The 24,566-nt window shown below is 35.9% G+C and overlaps 1 protein-coding gene across 1 annotated transcript in view; it reads left to right on the top strand.

The window, feature by feature from the left end:
* FBN2 (fibrillin 2) overlaps positions 1-24,566 on the top strand; it is a 263,918-nt gene that overhangs the window by 220,658 nt on the left and 18,694 nt on the right. Inside the window, exons 42-58 of the mRNA XM_021664917.2 lie at positions 804-872; positions 2,049-2,174; positions 2,359-2,484; positions 2,919-3,044; positions 4,846-4,962; positions 6,490-6,618; positions 7,068-7,187; positions 10,297-10,422; positions 11,062-11,214; positions 11,983-12,048; positions 12,665-12,790; positions 13,358-13,477; positions 14,484-14,606; positions 15,057-15,188; positions 21,412-21,537; positions 22,835-23,041; positions 24,033-24,158. Of these exons, the coding sequence (XP_021520592.2) occupies positions 804-872; positions 2,049-2,174; positions 2,359-2,484; positions 2,919-3,044; positions 4,846-4,962; positions 6,490-6,618; positions 7,068-7,187; positions 10,297-10,422; positions 11,062-11,214; positions 11,983-12,048; positions 12,665-12,790; positions 13,358-13,477; positions 14,484-14,606; positions 15,057-15,188; positions 21,412-21,537; positions 22,835-23,041; positions 24,033-24,158 (2,118 nt within the window). The remainder of the gene's footprint in view (positions 1-803; positions 873-2,048; positions 2,175-2,358; positions 2,485-2,918; positions 3,045-4,845; positions 4,963-6,489; positions 6,619-7,067; positions 7,188-10,296; positions 10,423-11,061; positions 11,215-11,982; positions 12,049-12,664; positions 12,791-13,357; positions 13,478-14,483; positions 14,607-15,056; positions 15,189-21,411; positions 21,538-22,834; positions 23,042-24,032; positions 24,159-24,566) is intronic.

Here is a 24,566-nt window from a genome sequence, read left to right as displayed (position 1 = left end):
AACCATTAAATTAAGCATCTGTTGTGTGTCTTTCTATCTGTTCTCAATACTTGGTATATATTGGTGGATGAAATATACAACATCTCTGACCTGATAGCACTTGGAATTTAGTGTGCAGTACAAGTTTTGCATAATACTGTTTTCAGGAGTTTTGCTTACTTGTACAGCTGTGAGCTTCAGAAGCGTTTTTCGTCTTACAAATCAGAATTCTTTTAAATTTCTATTGATCTGGTGAATTATGTGTAAGAATACCTCTTATAGTCCCTATTTTATTTCATAGTGCATTGTTTTTGATGACTCAATTTTCACATTCCAACAAATAGACACGGTAAAAGAAGACAAAATTCACGTCTCATTCGTTATTCATGGTTTAACTGTTTCCCCTGTACATTATTTTTGCATATCTATACCTTTGTGCAATCTATAATTGCTTTCTAAGTTTGTACTTGCCTATTTTCTTTATCTTTATAAATTGGATCTTTTTTAGAGCTCTGAATATCAACAGAAAAAGAGTATTTAAATATCAAAGTAGACATTTTAAATCTTTTAATGATTTACTTGCCTTCTGATATCAGAGCAGTAAAAAGTTAATGAGAGTAATGATAGAAATAACAATAATAATAATGGTAAAGCATTCCTAGATCCACTCCTAGCAGAAGCCAGCATTGCTATCAAATAAATATAATTGAAATCAAAATGTCTGGTTGTGAATAATGTGAACTATATTTGTGAAAGTAATACAAAATGTTGTTTTGAAGGAATTTGAGAAATTAAGAGTGCATTGCTTTGTTTATATCTTAAAGCTGACTTTAAAACCATATGTGGAAATATTCCTGGATTCACCTTTGATATTCACACAGGAAAAGCTGTTGGTAAGTTTTTCCAGGTTATGTTTGTTTTAATACATATGTGTAGCATTCTGTAAAAATCTATTCTGTGTTTTTAAAATTCATGAGTACCACAAAATATAATAATCTAGATTCCAATCTAATATAGTTAGACAAGAGAAAAATAACAGACTTACAGACTCTAACCAAGTATTAATAATGGTATTCCATCAACATAGTCTGGTGACTGGGTTATAGTAGTTATGTGACTATCTTAATATTTGCTTCATCCACCAAGCTAAAACTTTAGTTTCCCTTGTCATGCAAATTGTATTGCATGACTCTAAATAGTCTACCTTATGTTAATCTTTAGTTCCTATTTTCCTAAGTACATTTTTTAATTTTTGGTGTATTTTTGTAGTATCTCTTTTTACTGGTCTAAATATGAATTTGCAGACTTATTATTCATATAAATTAATTCCTTCTAAATATACATTGTGTTGCTCACTCTAGTTTTCTTCCTCAAAGATTCGGCAAGCAATGTAGTTTGTGGTTTTTTTTTTTTTGAGATGGAGTTTTGCTCTTGTTGCCCAGGCTGGAGTGCAGTGGAGCAATCTCAGCTCACTGCAACTTCCATCTCCTGAGTTCAAGTGATTCTTCTGCCTCAGCCTCCCGAGTGTCTGAGATTACAGGCGCCTGCCACCGTGCCGGCTAATTTTTTGTATTTTTAGTAAAGACAGGGTTTCACCATGTTCGTCAGACTGGTCTTGAACTCCTGACCTCAGGTGATCCACCTGCCTTAGCCTCCCAAAGCGCTGGGATAACAGACATGAGCCACCACGCCTGGCCTAAGCAATTTAATTTTAAGTTTATGAATACATGATAAAACAAAGTACATACAATGATGAAAGCACAGCTTTTTAAATCAAATGAATAGCAGCAATTAGGGTAACCTGAAGAAGGGGCTTGACTGCTTAGAAAGTTCATTTGCTATATTGACACTGAAATTACTTGGAATATTTTATTAGCTGCTTACATTTTTCCATCATTCTATTTTCTGGTAAACATGTTTTTATAAACCACAAAACTATGCCAGTATATAATTTTTTGTAACACTGAATATTGGCTCTCATCCCAGGGTACACGTAGCATTATTCAAGGTTATATGGTAAGTATATTAAGCAGAACAACATATACTTGACCAAATCTGCTCCATTTCAGACATTGATGAATGTAAAGAGATTCCAGGCATTTGTGCAAACGGTGTGTGCATTAACCAGATTGGCAGTTTCCGCTGTGAATGCCCTACAGGATTCAGTTACAATGACCTGCTGTTGGTTTGCGAAGGTAATCTGAATAATGTATGTCCTTTATCCAGTATAATTTGGCATACATAAATAGCATTCAGGTGGTTTCTGATTTTTACTATTTCTTCTATAATTTTTCAAGTTGATCATCAAAGTGTGACATGAATGTAACGCTAATACAATAATAAAAAGGACTCTTTAACATTGAATTGTTGCTCTTTCAGATATAGATGAGTGCAGTAATGGTGATAATCTCTGCCAGCGGAATGCAGACTGCATCAATAGTCCTGGCAGTTACCGCTGTGAATGTGCCGCAGGCTTCAAACTTTCACCCAATGGGGCCTGTGTAGGTAAGAAAGAGGCTGACTCATTCTTTGGCACTGAGCACAAGATTCCTTAGATTTCCCATCAAAAAATATTTCAAGAATAATTTTGGAAAGATTTTTGCACTTAATCTAGATGTTCATTTATAGTGAACCTGTTTCACCATATCTTTCAGATTATTTTGTTAAGAAAATAGGTCTCTTCAACGGATTTCCCCAGGATTGGATCTAAAATAAAATAATATCTTTGAGATGCCAATAAACATAAAAAATTGCACAATTAGAAAAAGACGGTCGGATACTTTAAAGCCTTGCTTATTTTGATTCAGCTGCTGTTATGGTTCATTTTCAGCCTGTCTGTAACAATTAATAGTAGGTTAGAGAAACACAACTGTGAAAAATGAAGAAATCTTAATAAAAATCAGATACATGTAACATATGTTTTAATTTTTTTGTTTTAGATCGCAATGAATGTTTAGAAATTCCTAACGTTTGTAGTCATGGCTTGTGTGTTGATCTGCAAGGAAGTTACCAGTGCATCTGCCACAATGGTTTTAAGGCTTCTCAGGACCAGACCATGTGCATGGGTAAGAAGGACATGTGGCTCCAGGGAGTGAAGCGGGGCTGGGACTCCAGAACGGATCACGGTTCCATCAAGTGCCATGAGTAACTGCTATGTCTCTGTCAGAAACAGTCTTGCAAAAAATTAACTAGGTCAAACTGTCTTTATTCAATATAAAATTTGCAAGCAGGGACATAGTGTAGAATATGTTCTTCAGTTCAGTGATTCACAACTTTTTATCCAGAAGATGTTCACATGACTTGACATGCACTTTGAGACACGAGGGCTTATGTGGAACTTACCATAGCACCCGCTGCCCCTACCTTCATGTTTCTACTCAAGACACCATTTTGGAATGCAAGAGAGTAGTAGTAGGAGTGGCAGCATTAAACTTAATAGGTTTATACACATACACACTTACTTTTTAAAAAACAAATTATTGAATGCATGGAATTTATGTACTTATATTGTGTTTTATCTCTTAAAAATAGCTTTAGGAGCAAATATAGCCAAACTTTAAAAATTCCCAGTAGCTAATGTAATGGGTAGTCAAGTGATAATAGTGCTTAGTGAGTACTTGCTGAGCTGATGATTAATGAGTTTTCAAAGGCAGACGGGCTGGATGCCATGAGGCTGGGACTGAGCATAACCCCTCAAGTCTGATGTCAGCAATTGGCTCTGCCTCTGCCAGAGAGTTTTCTTTCTGTGCTTTGCACTTGAAGGAGGAAAATTAAATTTAAAACTTGGCTACTTATAATTAGCATGTTCTCAGTGTAGAAAAGGCCAGTGTTATTCAACTACTCTTTTGGTATTCAAGATATTATCTATGTTAATATTAAAATTAGATTCCAGTACTGCAGGACTGATTTCCTTCATGGTGTATCCATACAACAGGGACTACCTGGAGTGTGTCTCTAGCTTCATCCATTGGCTCCTAAGCGAGCCCTCCCTTTGGACTTCTCCCATGATGGCAGGGAAAATTCTCTAGGTGATGCTTATACAAAGGAATATATAGGATCTGGTCCTATTTGCATAACCTTCTTAAGAATGTTTGCTTATACATGCTTCTTCTTTCTATACTCCCAGACAGAGTATGATCTACCAAAACAAAAATGTGAGATTTATGATTTAGAAATTCGTATGGAGAAAATCTGCCCACTCATAACAATTCTTCCATGATAAAAGTTGGTCAGACTCTTCAGTAAGACCTCCCTTATAAAGAGCTTCCTTCCTAAAGAACAATACCAGTCCCCCACCCTTTTTTTGGTATGGTAGAGTTTCAGCAGCCTGGAATTGATAGTTGGGGAGTCTGCTCTCTCATATTATGGATGACCTTTCTAAGTATTATCTTAATTCAGTTCTTTTGAAGGCTAATAGTGAATTCTAATAAACTTTAATTTAGATTTCATTACTTCATAAAATTTAGTATACTAAAGTTTATCTTTGTTTTTCTGTTCAAATTAAAAGATTTAAATTTCTGGGTAAGTCTTTATAATGCTTAATGAAACAAATTGTTTTAATGTTTCAGAAGTTCAGTTTTACTTAGGATTATTAAGCAGACCTGATCATTAATACATCCCTGCTAGGGGGATGCTCTTTTAGGCTATGTCTGAGTATTATCTGAGTACAGTCAGTACCTGTTAAACTGTATTATTTTCTTATAATCTTATAATTTTCCCTATATCATACTCATTCTCTTCAAATAGATATGAGTTCCTAGTACTGAATGAGGAAAATCTAAGTCATTCAGTAGCTTAAACATAAAAAGGTGAGTAGCCTTTTTTTCTAGTTAAAAATTGAATTTTTGAGCCAGTGTTTCTTTGTAGATGTTGATGAGTGTGAGCGACATCCATGTGGAAATGGAACTTGTAAAAACACTGTTGGATCCTATAACTGTCTGTGCTACCCAGGATTTGAACTCACTCATAATAATGATTGCCTGGGTAAGTACTTCATTCAGTACAATGTGCTGAAATAAAAAACAAAACTAAATAACAAAAAAAATATTAAAATTGCAAATGTGTGCCAGAAGATAGATATTGACTAGTTTCTCTTTTACTGAAACCATAGTATTTGCCTAAATAATCACAAGACAATATACTCTTGAACCCTTTTGTCAATCAACCAATCAATTCAGGAAAAAAGGTCATTCAGATCATAGTAAACATATTGGGATTGATTTATGATTTGGGGTATTTTTATTCCCTAAACGAGATCAAAAGTAGACCCTTCATTGTCTCAATGTTACTACAAGTATTTCATATAAATCCATTCTGGATTATTTACATTCAGATACCAGTAGCCTCCTGGTAAGTCCCCCTGGGTACTTAAACACTTGTCATGGCTTGATGTTTCATTTTCCATCAGCTTTTGAAACCAGGACGCCTTTCCCCACAAAAATATTGAATGGCGACTAGGTCCCTAGAATGGCCCTCAGAAATCTCTCCTGTGCGCAGTATAAGATTTTAGCCTTTGGCCCACACCAACACTCAAATGTGAAATGGAGACTGGTAGTGAGTGGGAGAGGGTCCTGAAGTAGTTGGAGGAGAGAATAAGAGAAATGACAACAAACGTTAATTCCTTGTTTACCACGTGCCAGGAACTGCACATATGCTTTACAGCATAATGTGTTGTAATTCGCATGACCCTGCAAAGTATGTGAAAGTAACTTAGGTTTTCTACCATTGTGGGACTGTATCAGAGCTCGTCCTGTCTTCTAATTTAACCCAACATAAGTTCCTTTCTGTTTTCTTTATTTTTCGAAATTCCACAATTGTGAAAAAAAAGTAAAGCTAATTGGACATTTTATTCAACCACTGCCTTCTTGACAGAGCCTTTGTACAGAGCCTTTGTACAGTCAGGGAGAACTAAAAAATACGGACATGGCGCTGATCAAAGTACAGTCTTCAAAGAACCCAGGAAATTACTCAAATGTAATCAACCCTAAGCTTAAATGAAAACCTATTAATACTTAAAGTCTTTTTTTCTTTAAATTACATATTATATCACCAATTTCAGTGTTTTTAATATCATTGATTTCTCTGTAATAAATAAGCTCATTTATTTGTTCTCTGAATATGGTCAGCTTAGCTCCGGGTAAAGTATCTGCAAATTAGGTAATCAGATTAAATCCCACATATCCCCCCCTGCCTGTGGGAAAAGAAATCTTTTTTCAATTATAAAGAATGGAAAGCTTCACTTAAACCTTGACTTTTATCTGGTTCTAAATTCATGAGTTATGTTAATATCAAAACTGAAAAAATGTATCTGTGGTTGAAAAATAGTAATCTATGGGATTCTATTAATTGTATGATCTTTACAATATTTGCCATTTTTCTCTATTGATGAGGAATTGTAATGTGGGAATTCTTATAAATGCATGTCAATAAGTATGTTTTTAAGTTGCAACTTGTGAAACAATATACATGTTAAGTGCTCTTTCTGAAAAACGGAATCCTGTTTGCTTACAGACATAGATGAGTGCAGTTCCTTTTTTGGTCAAGTGTGCAGAAATGGAAGGTGTTTTAATGAAATTGGCTCCTTCAAGTGTCTATGTAATGAAGGTTATGAACTTACTCCAGATGGCAAAAACTGTATCGGTAAGTATGTAAACAATAAACAGTCTTTATGGTGTTTTGTTTTGTAAAACGATGATGTGTACCTCCCCTCCTTTCACTTAAGAAGTCATTAACATTTCATTTAAGCATCAGATCACATGTTCAAAATCAGCTAAAATGGAAAATTTTAGTATAAGGTATAAGCCAACAATGGGAATGTCTCATAGGCAATGTTTTTGTTGGGGACAGAGCTTGAGGCTATCCATGTCTCAAGAAAAGTAAGCAAAGAAAACAAATCAAGAAAATTAGACACTTGCCAAATAAGAAATATCCAAGATGTCAGAAGTGTATCTCTGGGAATATTTGTTCATGGTGACCCAGTAGATCAGAGGACCCAAGTTGAAATCATGTTAATATCATTTGGCAGACAGATAAATCTATGCAACAATTATCTCATGCTTCAATTATTTTTTCTCTTCTTTTATCTAAAGATACTAATGAGTGTGTCGCCCTTCCCGGCTCTTGCTCTCCTGGTACCTGTCAGAATTTGGAGGGATCCTTCAGATGCATCTGTCCCCCAGGGTATGAAGTAAAAAGCGAGAACTGCATTGGTAAGAGTAACATTTATTCTGAGGCCCATGAGTTGTTCAGTGTAATAAGACATGTAAAGACTCTGGAAACATACTAAGTGCCAACCACTGCAGGCATGCTGACCTAAGGAATTAAACATATAGCTGCCTGCATCTGTTTTATTGAACCATCAGCAATGAGGGTGAGAATAAAAAACTTAGGGATTTAGGATTTTTTCATTAACAGAAATCTTATGCTAGTTGAAGAATTTTCAGCATACACTAATCTTTTTTCCAAATGTCAATAGAGACTGTCAATGAATTTAAAGAGTGTCTACAAAAATTGCAATCTTTGGCACCCAGTTTTAAAACAGCTATTAAAGGTGTCTAGGGTCTTAGAAATGTGAAGCAGAAAAATCTTGACAATGCTGTTGAAACATTCTTTTCCTTGGGAAGGCCTCATGTCAAAGCAGAAATATTAATCCATTTGTCATAGCAGATGTTTTTCTGTTGAAACTCTTCCAGTACACGTAAACACTGTAACTACATCAAAAGTGGGTCCCAGAATTGCCTAGTGGACATGATGAAGTCCGACCTTTTTTACAGTTCACTTTATTTCACTTTTATACAAATTATTTTTTACAGGCTCGTTGAAATTCAGAAGCACCAGCATCTTAAGTGTGGTTTTTCTAACAGGAAAGGATGCTAAGGATATTTTTTTGCCTTTGAGTTATCCAATGTATTTTACATTCTATCGCCCTTGGCAAAATTGTACCTAAAGATATATCATTCTACTGTTCATATTTAAGGGAGTTAAGTGGACAGAGCAGAAGGAAGCAGTTTACTTCATAGAATTTAATTATTCTTCAGACCATACAATTAGAGATCATGGATATCCCCTAGTCATTCTGATCTTTTTATTTCTGTAGTTCATCATAAGATTGTCTAGTGTTTTTGAAACTTAAAAAAATAATAGTAATACTAGAATCATCTCAGTAAGAAGTTTCTGGAAAAATTTAGGATCCTGTTGTTCTTCCATTTTCTTTTCTCATGCTTAATCTTGATTCTCCTTTGTCTCTGTGATCCTTCTCTTTATGGAATGCTAATAAAAGTAGTATGTCAACCACTAGGAAAGAAATAGGAATATACATGACTGTTTGTATCAGGCAGTCTTGGATAACTTTCCTCTTAATGAAAGTGTGGATATCTGTGATTTAGTTACATTTTATTAAGTTTCAGAAATATTACCTTTTCCTTTATCCATCGTTAGCGATGACACTGGTTTGCATCACTGAAAAAATGGTTTTAATTTTTCTTTTTTTTTTAATTTGATACAGTCTCACTCTGTTGCCCAGGCTGGAGTGCAATGGCATGATCTTAGCTCACTGTAACCTCTGCCTCTTCGTTTCAAGCTATTCTTCTGCCTCAGCCTCCCAGGTAGCTGGGGTTACAAGCACCCGCCATCATGCCTGGCTAATTTTTGTATGTTTAGTAGACCCAGGGTTTCACCATGTTGGCCAGGCTGGTCTTGAACTCCTGACCTCAAGTGATCCACCTGTCTTGGCCTCCCAAGGTGTGAAGAAATGGTTTTTAATTAACTTACTTCACTATAAGAATATTTTATTCAGACTAATATCTTTTCTACCAACTTTTCCCAGATGACATTCATGAGCACACGTGCATACATACACACACATATACACACATAGATATATCTACATATCCCCCACACAGATATAAATTCATTGCTACAGTCAGTGGGTATTACAGTGAACATGTGGCACCTTTCTAGGTTCTGGAAATACAGGAACATCATCTTTGCTTTGGGGTAACTTACTACCTAATGGGAGAGACCTATTTTGTAAATAAACCTGCTTTGTGAAGCCATCCTTATAATACAGTGTGACAGACACCGTACTGAATGTCCATTCAGGAGATGGGAGCATAGCAGGAGGTGAGGGATCATTATGGTAGTTGTGAGAGGGTGGCAGTTCAAGAAAGCCTGTCACAGAGGATTGATGATTGTCTAGGTCACTCTTAAATGTTGGATAGAAATTTACTGATCAACAAATGAAAGAGAACAGAAGCTGTTTGGAAACGGGCAGCATAGTAAGAAGCGTAGAATGGCTAGCTCAGAAGATTGAACTCAAGCCTACAGTCAGTGTGGGGCCATTGCAGGAGTTTTTGTTTTTTGGTCTTTTGGTGTGGGGATGGTGTTGGTTTCTGCAGTTTTTTTTTTGTCATTTTATATAAGAGATGTGATGACCCATTTGTTAAACTTCTACAAATATGAATTGAAAACTTGTATGTGCCAGTTACCATGCTAGGAGCTGAGGGTGAAACAGTGAGCCAGACAGACATGTCATGTCCTCATGGAACTTACATTCTAATGTGACTGAAAAGTAATATTTTTTCATATGGTTAAAGTAATCCATTAAATAAGTACTCCTACGAAAAGTGACCAAAAATCATTAGTAAGGTATGTTTATTTATTTTAAGGAAGCATTCTAGGGTAAAGGGGAAATGGTAACACTCGTAATATGTCTCGGTCCTCCTAGTTCCATAGGCACAGATTTTCAAATGTAATCACATGGATGTTTTAGAAAGGCACCCCTAGTGGCCATGCGATGAGAAAAAGACAGGGAGATGTAGATGTCACTTGAGAGTGGCAAATTATGATAGGTTTGGAAGTACTCAGGAGGCAGAACTGTCTGCCACTTTCCGCTTGCATGTGGAGTTAAAAAGGGAGAGAAATAAGGGTGACTTGGGGATCACAATTTGGATTACTGAGAGAGAGGTATCAGGGAGATGGGGACCAGTTCATAGAACTTTTGGCCACATGGAGGCTGCAATGCCCATGAGACGTGGAGTTGTTCATGTCGGGTAGGTAGGTAAACATACATACACCCATAAGGATCAAAGACAGGAGGATGGACATGGACTTGGGACTCTCTGGCACATAGTTGGTTGAAATTTAATATAACCTTTGACTTCTGAAGCAATAATAGTTTATTTTTTATGAATTAATTAAACATAAAACATGATACCATCTCTTATCTGAAATATCAACTGGCTAGTGGACTGTGATAGTACGGACAATTGTTTATTCTCAACTGTTGAATGGCTAATAAATGCTCCCCCTGTTCTGCAGATATAAATGAATGTGATGAAGATCCCAACATTTGTCTTTTTGGTTCCTGCACTAATACTCCAGGAGGCTTCCAGTGTCTCTGCCCCCCTGGCTTTGTACTATCTGATAATGGACGGAGATGCTTTGGTAAGATTTGGATGACTTCACTGTCACAGTTCACCCTTAGAAACTTTAAAGCTGGATTGTAAACCATCATTCTGGTATTAGTCCTAACAAAATACATGTTTATAGTAAACTACATCTGCAAGTTAAAAATTTAGGTCTCAAACATACACAATGAACAATTTTTAAGAAACTTTGAATTATTGCCACTGTTTCCACATTTTTGTAAATTTTTTATGAAAAGAAAAATAGTTATTCTGATTTATCAGAATGACTATTTTAATTTTGTTGTTGGCATAGCTTTTTTGCATACTGGTGTATGCGTTGCTTTTGAGGTGATGTAACTTACTGAAAGTTACTTCGATGGTTTTTCTTAGGTGATCATGCAACAGTGGAAAAAGAGACTCTGTAGAAATCATTTTGATACTGATCACGATTTCTCGAATTTCCTTAGCACATTATAAAAATAGTTTAAGCATTTTAAATAATTAAATAATTTTGTGGCCAGGTCAGTCTAAATTGGCAAATGAAATCACGATTGAAGATTTTCAGACCTGTCTTAACTGCTGATCTAGCCTGCATCACGTGTTCTGCAATGAGAAATGTTCCGTCAAAACAGTGTTACAAAATAATTCCATCTGTAATGTTTTCTTTCTTTATTAGATACTCGTCAGAGCTTCTGCTTCACAAATTTTGAAAATGGAAAGTGTTCTGTACCCAAAGCTTTTAACACCACAAAAGCAAAATGCTGCTGTAGTAAGATGCCAGGAGAGGGCTGGGGGGACCCCTGTGAGCTGTGCCCCAAAGACGATGAAGGTAAGAGCAATAACATAAAACACCACTTTGTGTACCAGTTTTTGAATGTTTGCCAGAGTGGGTTTAACCATGTAATTTATGAATATTTTGAGGGTGAAATCATCTCATTGCATATAAGTTTTGATGGTTCATTGAACCACCTAGGCTGAGAAACTTCTTTTAGCTTTTGAATAAGACGCATCTAAGCACAGGTGGAGTTACCCTTTTATTTCATTCCCCACCTCTAAGGTTAGTATTACTTGCTTTCAAAAGTATGAATTTGAGAGGTCCAAGGCAGGAGAAAGAAGGGAATGGAAATTATATTCTAAGTTGCTGCTGAGGTCCCATGTGGGATTGTATTGCAGACTGTGGCTCTCAGAATAATGTTAAATTCTGAGAAGCTGTGTCAGCACAATGGCCCTTTACAGGAAAAGTCCAATAGCTTCAGGTCTCGTTAGCACCCATAAATTATAGGATAATTCCCAGCTAGCTCAGACTGGCTTGGCTTCTAGGTTAGTGATGGCTTTTGAGTGTGATGGGCAGGGAGGTCTCTTCAGCTACGCAGCTTTAAATGCGCAAGCAGAAAGAACCAGGAGCAGTGAGCACCTAGAAGGTGCCCTCACTAAATATGCTTTTAAAATAAATCATAAAAATAAAAGACTCTTTTTATAGACAACTTTGTAAAGGAAAAATAGTTAAGTGTAATTTCATGTATATTGTTCATCCTTTCTTAATTTCTCTGATAATTTCAAGTTTTCAATAATGAAGAATTTGTATTTTTCTCTGTAGTTGCATTTCAGGATTTGTGTCCATATGGCCATGGAACTGTCCCTAGTCTTCATGATACACGTGAAGGTGCGCTTTGATGTATTTTATTCCTATGTTCTCGATTAATATAAACATATTATTTTATGTTTACTTTACAACTTGTGCTAACTTTACTATATAACATATAGTATATTGTATTTAATGGACATATATAACCCTTATTTTGTATCATATACATTATACATATATCATATGACTATATCATGATATATGAAATACATTACGTATTTCTCTGACAAAAGAAGTATTTACAAGTCTGTGTTGAATAGACATACACAGTACTGGCATGTCTTTTTGTTTTTATTTTTATTTTATTTTATTTTATTTATTTATTTTTGAGACGGAGTCTCACTCTGTTGCCCAGACTGGAATGCAGTGGTGCGGTCTCAGCTCACTGCAACCTTCACTTCCTGGGTTCAAGTGATTCTCCAGCTCCAGCCTCCCCAAGTAGCTGGGGTTACAGGCACGCGCCCCCATGCCCCACTAATTTTTTTGTATTTTTAGTGCAGACGGGGTTTCACCATGTTGCCCAGGCTGGTCTCAAACTCCTGACCTCAGGTGCCTCCCAAAGTGCTGGGAGCCACTCCACCCAGCTCGCATATCTTTTCATGTGAGGGAATTAATGGACAGTTCTGTATTTTAGATGTCAATGAGTGTCTTGAGAGCCCAGGCATTTGTTCAAATGGTCAATGTATCAACACTGACGGATCTTTTCGCTGTGAATGTCCAATGGGCTACAACCTTGACTACACTGGAGTACGCTGTGTGGGTGAGTATTGACTCCACATTACAGAATTTTAAAGTTCTATTTTGCTTCTCATATTCAGTAAAAGGTCTCTCAGGCCCCCTGGGTGGTGATGGGATTTACAAATCTAGGATAAATAGCTAGTAGTGGCACCTTCTTCACCAGTCTTACGTTTTCCAGTCAGACCTGATTTACGTGAAGATGGAGAGAGTTATCAACCTCTGTCTTCAACAAAACATACAAAATCTTCTTGTCCTAGAGGCTTACAATTGCCAAAATCTCTCATTGGACAAGAGATCCATTTTACTTTATGCCCTTCCATGTCTGCTCTTGAAGCAGAGGACCAGATCCCTCTTCTGGATTTGTCATCTTTAGGGTGAGTATTGCTGCCTGGGGGCCAAACAATGCACCCTGATCCTTCAGACCCTCTGCACTGCATAACAGCTAGCCAGCCAAGGCCTAGGGGATGCCAGGGTCATATGTGCCCTTCTCAGATACTGGAAATGGGTGAGGGCCAAGTGTGGGTCTTCCTGGGCATGCTCCTGTTAAACTAAAACGTCTTTCTGGCATTTTCTTATTCTCCTTTTTCAGATACTGATGAGTGTTCAATAGGCAATCCGTGTGGAAATGGTACATGCACCAATGTTATTGGGAGTTTTGAATGTAATTGCAATGAAGGCTTTGAGCCAGGGCCCATGATGAATTGTGAAGGCAAGTGATCTTTGTCTTAATTATTATTTATTCTTGACGTATAAAATGTATTTTAATGCCTTGATATTTATTTATATTGTTTCTGATATTCTGCTAGTGAGTATATGGTGGGTTTTTTTTGTTGTTGTTGTAGGGTTTTTGTTTGTTTTGTTTTTAGTTTTTCTTTAGTACTGTTACAATAGCTGCTGTAAAGCTCTTGTCTATCATTCCAGCATCTGAGTCATCTCAAGTTTGGCATCTCTTGATTGTCTGTTCCCTTGAGCTGGAGTCACAGTTTCCTGCCTTTTCAATATTTTGGTTAATGTTGCATTTATACTCGGATATTGTGAATGATACACTTCGAAATCAGTTGTATTACTCTGAAGGATATTGATGCATTTGTCTTAGCAGACAGTCAACTCGGGTAGGCACAATAGACTATCAGGCCTGTGAAGGGCATTGGCTCGTCTGTCAGTTCTTTAAACTTTACTCGCCAGCATTCTTGATTTTGCCTTACACATGCATAGTACAGTCATGCCACTTGAGCTGAGCAGATGAAAAACAAATAGTGTTTCTCCTTCTCTGGCCTTCTTCTCTCCGCGGTTCCCCTCTCTTTAGCAGACTTGGTTGCCCTAAGATTCCCTTCCCTTGTTCCTCTGGATGGAATCTCAGAAAGTTTCTACTGGAGAGTTAGATACCAGATGGCAGCACTGCCAGGCCATGGTCACCTGGAGGTTAATTTCAGAAAAAGGGAAGCCAAGTCAATGTGCAATTACTCCTTACTGGTTGTTTGCTCTGAGTTTCAGCTCACCACTAAAAACGTCAGGTAGTTTTTATATTCTTTGCAGAGTTTATAGCTGTTGTTTTTGACAGATGAGTTTGTTAGGTACTAAATTTTGCATAGCAGATGTAATGTCTACTATTCTATTGCTTTCTGTATGACCACCAAATAAATGACATCAGCATTTATTTACACAAATAATTAGAACTCCGGGCTGATCACATGCCTGTCCATTTCTTTGGTCAGATATCAACGAATGTGCCCAGAATCCACTGCTGTGTGCTTTCCGCTGCATGAACACTTTCGGGTCCTATGAATGCACGTGCCCAATTGGCTATGCCCTCAGGGAAGATCAAAAGATGTGCAAAGGTAAGGCCACAGACGTGGGAGTAGTTCAAACTTTATTTGTCATGCTGGAGATACATTTTAATGATTTTGTAATTGTCAACTAATTTCTTCTAGAGCTTTACAGAAATATACATATGACAGCATTTTGCTAATAGATTTCCATACCTAGATAACAAGACACGTGATGGTATTTTTGTAAAATCAAGTCAGAGATAAAATGGGTTGAGAAGCCCACCATTGTCACACTCTTGGATTCTTATTAAAGCGAAGATTACCCTTCCCTGAACTTCCTATCACTAGGAGCAGTGCTAAAACTTACTCATCTGGGATACAGCCAATAGCTGACAAAGGCTGGGCTTCTCCTTTCTCCATAATATTACATGTTAAGTGTCAGAAGACCATATCTATAACTTAAAAGTACTAAACCACAGCTTGCTCCTGATAATTTCTTATTTTTATTTTTTGTTCTAGATCTGGATGAATGTGCCGAAGGGGTACACAACTGTGAATCTAGGGGCATGATGTGTAAGAATCTGATCGGCACCTTCATGTGCATCTGCCCTCCTGGAATGGCCCGAAGGCCCGATGGAGAAGGCTGTGTAGGTAAGCGGTAAGGGAAGGTGTCTGCTTATGCAATGCTTCCACTCCCAGCCTAATTAATGGCACTACTCCCACATCATCTTAACTGCAAGCCAACTATTTTTCCAGCTGTGTTAAGGCAGTGATACAGCTAGCTTTCTTTCATCTCAGGGTCTATGCTAACATAATAAGTTCTGGATTGTGGCATTTATGCCTGCTCAAGAATACGTGCCTCTTTGTTTTTTCATATTTTAAAGAAAATTATAAATAAAATTACATGTGTTCTGTAGGTACATATGTAACCAAGTAAATATTTTTTAAAAATTTAAAAAAGATAAACACTAATTCATAGAAGGAATTACTGCTAGGGAAGACATTGAGATTAGAAGTAACTAGTCCAAAGTGATTTTAAGTGTATTTGTCAATTTTAATTTTTTTACAAAACAGTGAGTTTCTGAACTATTCTGAATCACATGTGTCATATAAAAAATTAATATATGCAACAAATTATAATTGGATTTTTTAGTTTCTTTCTTTTCATTTGTTAGATATTTCATTCAAATGCAGTACTTAATAAAGGTAAAAACAGACCTACATAGGAGGTTTAGTTATACAGTGGTTCTTTCAAAAACACTATTCTTCCAAGATCTGTTGTCCCAGAAGATTAACCCAAACTTTTAAGTCATAATATGTGCTCCTCTAAATCTAGACAGGGCAAAATGCTAATAACCATGTATGGAAGAAAGGAAATCAGCATTGTTAACCATCTTATCTTCTTACTGTACATGAAATTTATTTTCATTTATTTTTCTCTTTTTCAATTTATGTGAATGAAAATAATGTATGTGTGTGCTATGTTTAATCAGAGATTGTCTAAAATACTTAGAAATATCTTTTAATTTTTATGCATAGAAATTTCTTATTTTTATAACTAGCTGAATTTTCTATTATACTATTTTTTATTACATTTGAAGATATGTTTTCTGGGAGGAGGGAGTAGGCACTGTGATCAGATTAAGAGCACAGGTTTCTGGTCATGGATCTACCATAAATGATCTGGATGACTTGAAAGTAATTTAATTCTTTGTTCTTCAGTTTCTTCATCTGCATACAGTGAGAAACTTAGTCTGCATGATTGATGGGAGTGGTGGTGGTGGCTGTTGGGGAAGGGTGTATCTTCTCCAGCTCTAATATTCTATCATCCTCTGAACTCACTTTTTCAAAGAAAAAACCCAGGGCAGCATTCTACATTTGTATTCTGTTCATTGTTAAAAAGCACTACAAAAGATACAGGTTCTGAAACTTTTCTGATCCTCAAGCTTTTTATTATACCATGCTGATAGCTGAAATGCCTGCAAAAATTTTTTTGATCATCACAAAACTCTTTGTAGAACACTTTCATGCACACAGTGTTTTCACAGCTAGAAATCACAGTTTTAAAACAGCAAAAATGTTATTACAAATAAAAAGTATTTATAAAAGTCAGGATGAAAAATAAAGCCACAAAAACAACCAATAAAAAATGCCCAAATGCATGAAATTGGAATCAAACAAAATTACCCAAAAAAAGTTGATTGCAACAGAAACTAAAGGTATTGCCATTAAGAGAATTAATGTTATGCAGGAAATCTAAAACCTTTTTAATGAAAGCTGTAAACCTAATCAGAGATGGAAACTTGACTATGCAATATGTTATGCATCAGTAATTATTTCTTAAACAAATAAATGAATCAAGAAATCTGGTAAGTAGAACATTTTTTACCAAGATCATTAAATTTTCTTCTTTAGACTTTGGCAGACTGTCCCAGTTTTTGAAAGTTTATTCAGCAATCTTTGATTAGAAGATCAGGGACATAGGCAAATGAGAAAAGTATGGAATGTTTTTGTCGAGACCCATTTCTACACTGCAGTGTGCAGATAGTTAGATGCAAAAGAGAAAATACTGGGATGCTATTTAATTATCAACAAACTGGTCTCCTAGACATGGAGGCTGCCAGCAGTGAGGCAGGAAGAGGAGAACCAGCAACTACCAAAGATTCTAAGGCTTTAAAAACTTTATCAGAAGCACACGGACCCCCTAAATTACCTGGAAGTCCGATTGTAATGCCCCAAGGGTAGAGAGCATGACAGATTTGGTGAGAGGATATTCACACAACAAATATGAATTGAAACTGCACATTTGGCCCAGTTTGGCACCTGTGACCTGCTACACTATTTTTCAGTGAGTAGCTGAACTGGAGAAAATTGTTCAAAGATGAATAATTACACAGGACCAGTGTAGCTGGAGTTTGTGCAGGAGAGTGGCATGAAGTGGGTCTAAAGGTAGGCAAATGCCATGGAAAGGAATTTGGTTTTATGCTAAAAGTGTTATGGCAGAGTGACTCAGAGTGTGGACCCTGGGGATGGACTATGAATGTGAGAAATCTAGGTTCATATATATCTGCTAGCTCTATAACCCAAGGCAAGTCAGCTTAAATACGTTCCTCAAATGCCTCATGTAAAAACAAATAGGAATTTTGAGCACACTTTCATAGGATTATGGGGAAGTTTAAATAAAAGAATTCATGTGAAACTCTTAGTGCAGTGCTTGGCATACAGTAAAATTTCGATTAAATATTAGTTGTTGTTATTTTCTATTTTACATGTTTAAAGATCTTTGGCTGCCTTAGGGGTAATGGATTTTTAAGGAGGTGGTAGCAGAAACAAGGATTTCATTTAGATGACTGTCTTAAACATCCAGATGAGAGAAAAAAAGAGGCTCAGATCAGGGCCACCATAGTGTGGAAAAAGAGTGAACAGATTCAGAAAATATGTTGGAAATAATCAACAGATTGGATTGCTGATGGATTGACTGAATAGATATAAAAGAGAAGTCCCTGGATTTTTGCTTGAGTAACTAAAGTAAATTAGCTTGCTATAATAATTTACTTGATGCTACTATTAACAGATATGGAAAAGACTGGAAGAAACAGATTTCATTGGAAACGCAGAGGAATTAAAGCTCTGTTTTGATCATGCTCAGTGTCAGATATGTACTAGCTTTCCAAATGGGAATTTCAAGTCAGCACATGTATTTATGAGCCACAGATGTAAACTACTAGCAAATAGGTAGTGTTTGAAAAATCCTGGGATTGACTGAGAACACCAAGAGAGACCCTGGAGAGTAAAAGGAGCAGGGATCCTTCCCAGGAGACTGGACTCTGGTTGTTCCAATATTTAGAGTGACTAAAAATATTAGGAGACTAAGAAAGAGTAGCCAACAAGATAGGAAGTTCTCCGTGTCAGTGTGGTGTCCTGAGAACTAAAAGAATGGATTATTCAAGCAGTTAGGGAGTGCTCGGTTTTGTATGATGCTACTGAGATGTAGAGTAACATAGAGTTGTAATTAGGTTTGGTGACTTCTTCGGGAAGTTTTGGTGAAGTGGTGGAGCACATACATTAAGGAAACCGTCAGTGCTGAGGCGGGGGAATTTATCGCCAGAAATCATTCTTCCAGAAATTTTGTTCTGAAAGGGAATCAATACATGTGATAGCAGCTAAAGGGCTAATAGGTGAATAAAAGAGTTTTTTTATTGTTTTAAGATGAAAGTTACTAGAGAATTTATGCTGAGGGAATGATTCCTTGAAAAGGGAGCATTGTAAAATCTGGGAAGGCAATCTAGAGTACCAGCACGAGAGCTGGCCTTTGAGAAAAAACAAGGACAGTTTATCTGTTGACGGAGGACAAAAGGTTGAAAGTGAGGGCACAGCCAGGTGGTTCATAGGGGAGAGGTGTTTTATTAGTCTGAGTGTGTAGTGTCATTTTAGAAAATGGGAGTGCGAACATATTAAGAAGTATGATTGTTGAGGGAGGATCACGTACCCATTTGAGATTTGAATCTTGAGTCATGAGTCTCATTAAAATGAGGCCTGTTTTCCTCTGGCCTGTTATGCTACACTGGATTGGACATAGAGTAGGTAGAAGGATGTGAGCGTTGGACAAGAGTGATGGACAAGGAAAAGGTCAGTAATTGGCAATCCCGATGCAGCCCACAAATTGTCCAAGGGTAGCAAGTACAATGCTGAAAATCAGAATTTTTTAGATAGAGCAACATCACTCCAAGATATACCCTAGTAAAGTTACAAATTTCAACAGAAAAAAATATATATATATCAGACTGTTTTTTTTCAACCTCTCTTAGGAGTTCTTTTTTTTTTTGAAACGGAGTCTTGCTCTGTTGCCAGGCTGGAGTGCAGTGGCGCAACTTGGCTCCCTGCAACCTCTGCCTCCTGGGTTCAAGCGATTCTCAGGAATTCTTAATGCCAATGGCAATAAAGCAAAATCAATCTAAGGATTTGAAGAACAAATTAGGTAATACAGCACAAGCGGTATTATCATAATCAAACTTGGAAGAACTCAGGCAGTATATCCAGCAAGAGCACTTTTTGAAAAAAAATAATTCAGACAAATCAAATATAATTCAAAATCAAGGTGAATAACATTAGGGATAGGATTAGATCAAGGTGACAGACCTTGTACCTCAGATTCTAGAAACAATAAACTGAAAAAAACTTTTACATTCATAACTCATTATTTTTGTATATATTTTTAAATTTCTGAAGTGAATATTTTATTCTAAAAGATGAAAAAAAATAATCATAGGAGGCACACCATGGTGAATTTCAAAACACTAAGAGGAAAATGAAAATCCTTAAAACTTCAGGAGAGAAAAACCAGATTTCCTGTAAATGAACGGTAACACTGGGTTTAAAAAAAAAATAAAGGAGCAATATTTTGAAAGCATTCTAAGGACAAATAATTTTGAACTAAAATTTTATACTCAAGTATGAAAACAAAAGAAGACCTGGTCAGAAATCTGTTTTAGAATATTTATACCCCTCTGAAATAATTACTGAACTATATATGCTGATTTTTTTTAATTAATTCAAGAGGACGAAATAATATATGTGAAGCAATGGTGAGTCAAGAAACCAGTAAGCCTCACTAGTTTAAACAGATGCTGATGGCACACTAAAAATCTAGCAAACCAAAACTTCTAGGTAACATCAACATGGCAGGTGGTTCAGGGAGAGAGCAGAGATAAGTAAATTTATGCCAACGTGTTTACCATGGCCAGAGCTTTCAAAACAGATACTTCTTGGCATTGATAGAAAAGTATTCATAAGAATGTGTGTTAACGCTGTTCAGTGGTTTCCACTATAAGAATAGAAAGAAGACTGTAACTTCCAAATATGAATTCAGAGGGAAAAGGAGGGCGTAAGATGGAGGAAACCATACAGTAAATATAAAACAATATAAAATGGCAGGTAAGGCTCTAAACGTATCAGTAATCATGACAGATATAAGTGGTTTAAATTGCTGGTTAAAAGATAAACGTGTTTTTAAAAATTCAGCTAGGTACTATTTCATAGAATTGTAGTACCAAAATCGAAATGTGAGATAGGTTGAAAATAAAAATATTCAAGGCAAATACTAATGAAAGCAAAGTGCATGCAAAAATAAATGTCAGTAAATTTAAAAAATTTTTAAGTATAAAGATGAAAAGAGCAATTTATCAAAAAGACGTAGTTGTCATGGGCTCTCTTATGCTCCTAACAACATACCTTTGAAAAAAAAACTCAAAATTTGCAAAATATCAAAAAAGCACAAAAAGTAAGGATATAGAGAATTTTAATAACAAAAGTTTTGTTGAAGTAGATTTCTTTATTGCCAACCAAAAGAGCAGTATTACTTAAACTTCCTCTCCCATTGACTGCCCTCACAGACCTCTGTTGTTCCTGTGATTTTACTCAATGCCAATTCAGGAGCTTGTCCTCCTTTCCTGGCCTGTGTGACTTTTACTCCACTCATCACCTCTACACGACACCCACCACCCCTCTCCTCACCCTTTCTCTGATATCACAGAAACTGACATTCTTTTCCCCAGAGTTCCCTTCCTTGCCTGGTATCTCAGGGCAATTCTATCCCTTTTCGAGACCAATTTCTAATTTTATATATAAACACTATCCCTTCTCTGCAGAGGATAAAGAAAAGAAAGAAGAAGAAAACATTATTGTAAGAAAGAACCCACCTAGAAGGATGAAGTAAAGCTAAAAATAAATTAATATTCACACATGACCATTTTTAATCTCATCATATTTGTATTTTGGCAAAGAAGTGTTAAATAAGATATAACCCATTAGAAGATAGCTTGTAAATTATAATTTTACAGTTTTCTGGTTATTCATATTGTTTGTTTTTCTAAAGATGAAAATGAATGCAGGACCAAGCCAGGAATCTGTGAAAATGGGCGTTGTGTTAACATTATTGGAAGCTATAGGTGTGAATGTAATGAAGGATTCCAGTCAAGTTCTTCAGGCACTGAGTGCCTTGGTAAGTTAACATCCAAATATATTATACTTGGTAGATAAAACATCTGTTCATGATGTCATCACAGAAGAGCTCCACATATATATTCCTGTCTGCTAAACAAATCCCCCAATCTCAGGTGCACATCTATTAAAATGACATATTTGTACATGTGTGTGTTATATGCACATCTATGTGTAATGTAAATAACAATCTTAAATAGTCTTTCCAAAATTAAGATTAATTAAGCTCTTTGGAAAATTTGACTTTAGTAAAACTTACATCAGAGGATGATTTAATTCCAAAAGAAAATATTTGCGATATGAGGTCAGCTCTGCCAAAATTAATGCAAAATAAATGCCATTTTTCAGAAATTCAAGGAAGGTTAATTTTTATATTGTGGTACAGAAAAAAATGTTTTACAAAACCTTTTTATGGGAAATAAAAATCTCAGACACTATATTGTATTTTAATGCCAAAATGCATACATTATAAATCATTGCAGTTAATTATGGCAGCTGTAAAATGTGTGTTATAGTAACATTCAAGATAAACAATGAAATAAGAGCAGTAAACTGACTCATCACTTGATTTAGTATAAAAAGAATATTTCAGCTATATCAGATTTTTTTCAGAATGATGTCATATGTTTTAAATTCTAGGAAATTTTTAGTTAAGAAAACATATTTTGTTTATTGTTATCTCCAATCTGTACCTTTACTAACATCAGTGTTTTAGGAAATAGGAAAAGTATCCTACATACAGAGTGTAATTTTCTGTTCATGTTAGTAAGTTTTGCTAGGATTGTTTCTAAAACTAGACTAAAGATTTCATTGCCTTTTATATCAGAAAAAATCATTGTATTTATATATTTTTAAATCTGCTCAGATGTATAAAATATGAGAGATATAGAAAATATGAGAGATCAGACTGAGTAAGTACCAAGCTCATAAAATATAGCCTAGAATTTACTTTCCAAAAACTAATTCTGGTACCATTTGCTTATTTAAAGGAAAACAATTTTATTTTATTTTCACGTGTATTCTACAGAATATTTAGTTGGCAATGGATTGGAGAAAAAAGATTAATCGAAAAAACATTAATCCATTACCAAATATAGTACCACTTTTTGTCAAATTTAATAAACTATAGTCTTTAGTGAAAGAATATGTTACGAATTTAACTGCTAGAAAAACTTTGTAACCATTAGCTCTCTTAATTATTCCTAAGAAGGAAATCCTTGATTACCCTGCTTAATTGGAAAGCCAGGATAATGAAATGTCAATTTTCATCCTTAACTCTTTCTACTTTGCCATTTCAGACAATCGACAGGGACTCTGCTTTGCAGAGGTGTTGCAGACAATATGTCAAATGGCATCCAGCAGTCGCAATCTTGTCACTAAGTCAGAATGCTGCTGTGATGGTGGGCGAGGCTGGGGCCACCAGTGTGAGCTTTGCCCACTTCCTGGAACTGCCCAATACAAAAAGATATGTCCTCATGGCCCAGGATACACAACTGATGGAAGAGGTAAGAAGTTGAGGAAATTTATTCATATAATCAACACATTAAATTTTATGAATTCAGATCAATGTGAAGAAAAAGTGAAAATAATACAATAAAAAGAATAGCTAAAATGTTTATACTTTGTTATCTATATTTGATGTGTGTTTCCACATATATGTATATAGAAAGAATAATCTTTACTAATGCTTTAGAAATACTGAGTTAATCTTCCTATCAAACCTAAGGGGTAGAATGTATTATTCCCATTTTAAAGATGAGGGAAATGAAGCACAAAGCTAAGATAACAATAAGTAATTTTCCCAAGATCACTCACTTTTTAAGGGATGACCCAGGAATGGAACACATCTATCTGACCCAAAGGCCATGCTTGTAACCCCCAAACTACATTTGCCTTATTTAAATAGATAGTGCTTATTTGAATGTACACAGGGACTTATTCTATTTGCAATGTCTTTACAGACTAGCAAGTCTCACAACTGGGTTAGTCATTTCCATTTCTTGTACAACCAACTAATATATTAATGTCCTAAAAAAAAAAACTTTCCTCCATTTACTGTACAGATTCCCAATATCATGCGTGACAACTTTGCCAGTCAAAGCTTTTCATCACAAAGCTTTTCTTCAATCTATTGCAAATGTGAATTTGAGGCCAATCCATGGGAAATTATTACAAGTTCCAAACTAGTTGGACTTGGAAGGGGTAGCTTTCTAGATTTCCTCCCCACCAAAATAACTCATGGCTAGATTGCAAAATGGGTAGTCTTAAACAGGGCTTTCAACAGAGCCTTCCTTTATCTCTTCCCATCACTTGAGATTACTTTTCTGTCACTTCCATGTTGCTGTTCACCTGAATGATGAACAGGTGCTCCAGTGCCATTAGGAAGGTTTGCAGTTAGTTATCTCATCTCCATTTCTTAATTTCTCTTCGTTTGTAACGAGTTTTACCCTTGTTTATATGTTAGCTCTTGACTGTTTTTCTTGTTTTGGTCCACAGATATTGATGAATGTAAGGTAATGCCAAACCTCTGCACCAATGGTCAGTGCATCAACACCGTGGGCTCATTCCGATGCTTCTGCAAGGTTGGCTACACCACAGACATCACTGGAACCTCTTGTATAGGTAAGGTTGGACACCTCTATTTCCAGGGGTTGGAGGTCTAGTCAACTACTGTTTCCTAAAATCAGCTGTTACTGGTAGAGTGTCTTTATTATGGAGCTTTGGAATACACATTTTATGTAAATGATGTCATCCTCTCAATAATGTGCTTCTTAATCACGCAGCACTTGGCCTTTGTCCAGTAATGTGGGATGTAGAATTCTTCACTTCATCAAAAAAAAAAAAAAGTCTGTGCAATCAGGGAACCAAAAATTACAAATACATACTTTCAACATTTGTATTTTAATTTAAAATTTAGAGTGCACATTTGTTTGTCATTCTTTGAAGGAAGGGGGCTTTTTCTTATGAATATGTGTGATTATATATTAAGAGAGTGTTTTCCATGTTTCTCTTTGCTGTTTTTTGGCATGA

The sequence above is a fragment of the Aotus nancymaae genome, unplaced genomic scaffold, assembly GCF_030222135.1.
Source record: "Aotus nancymaae isolate 86718 unplaced genomic scaffold, 86718_ANA_hifiasm-v0.15.2.pri h1tg000064l_1, whole genome shotgun sequence".
Taxonomy (NCBI): domain Eukaryota; kingdom Metazoa; phylum Chordata; class Mammalia; order Primates; family Aotidae; genus Aotus; species Aotus nancymaae.
The sequence above is the reverse complement of the archived record's forward strand: the minus strand, read 5'-3'. Positions and strand labels throughout refer to the sequence as shown.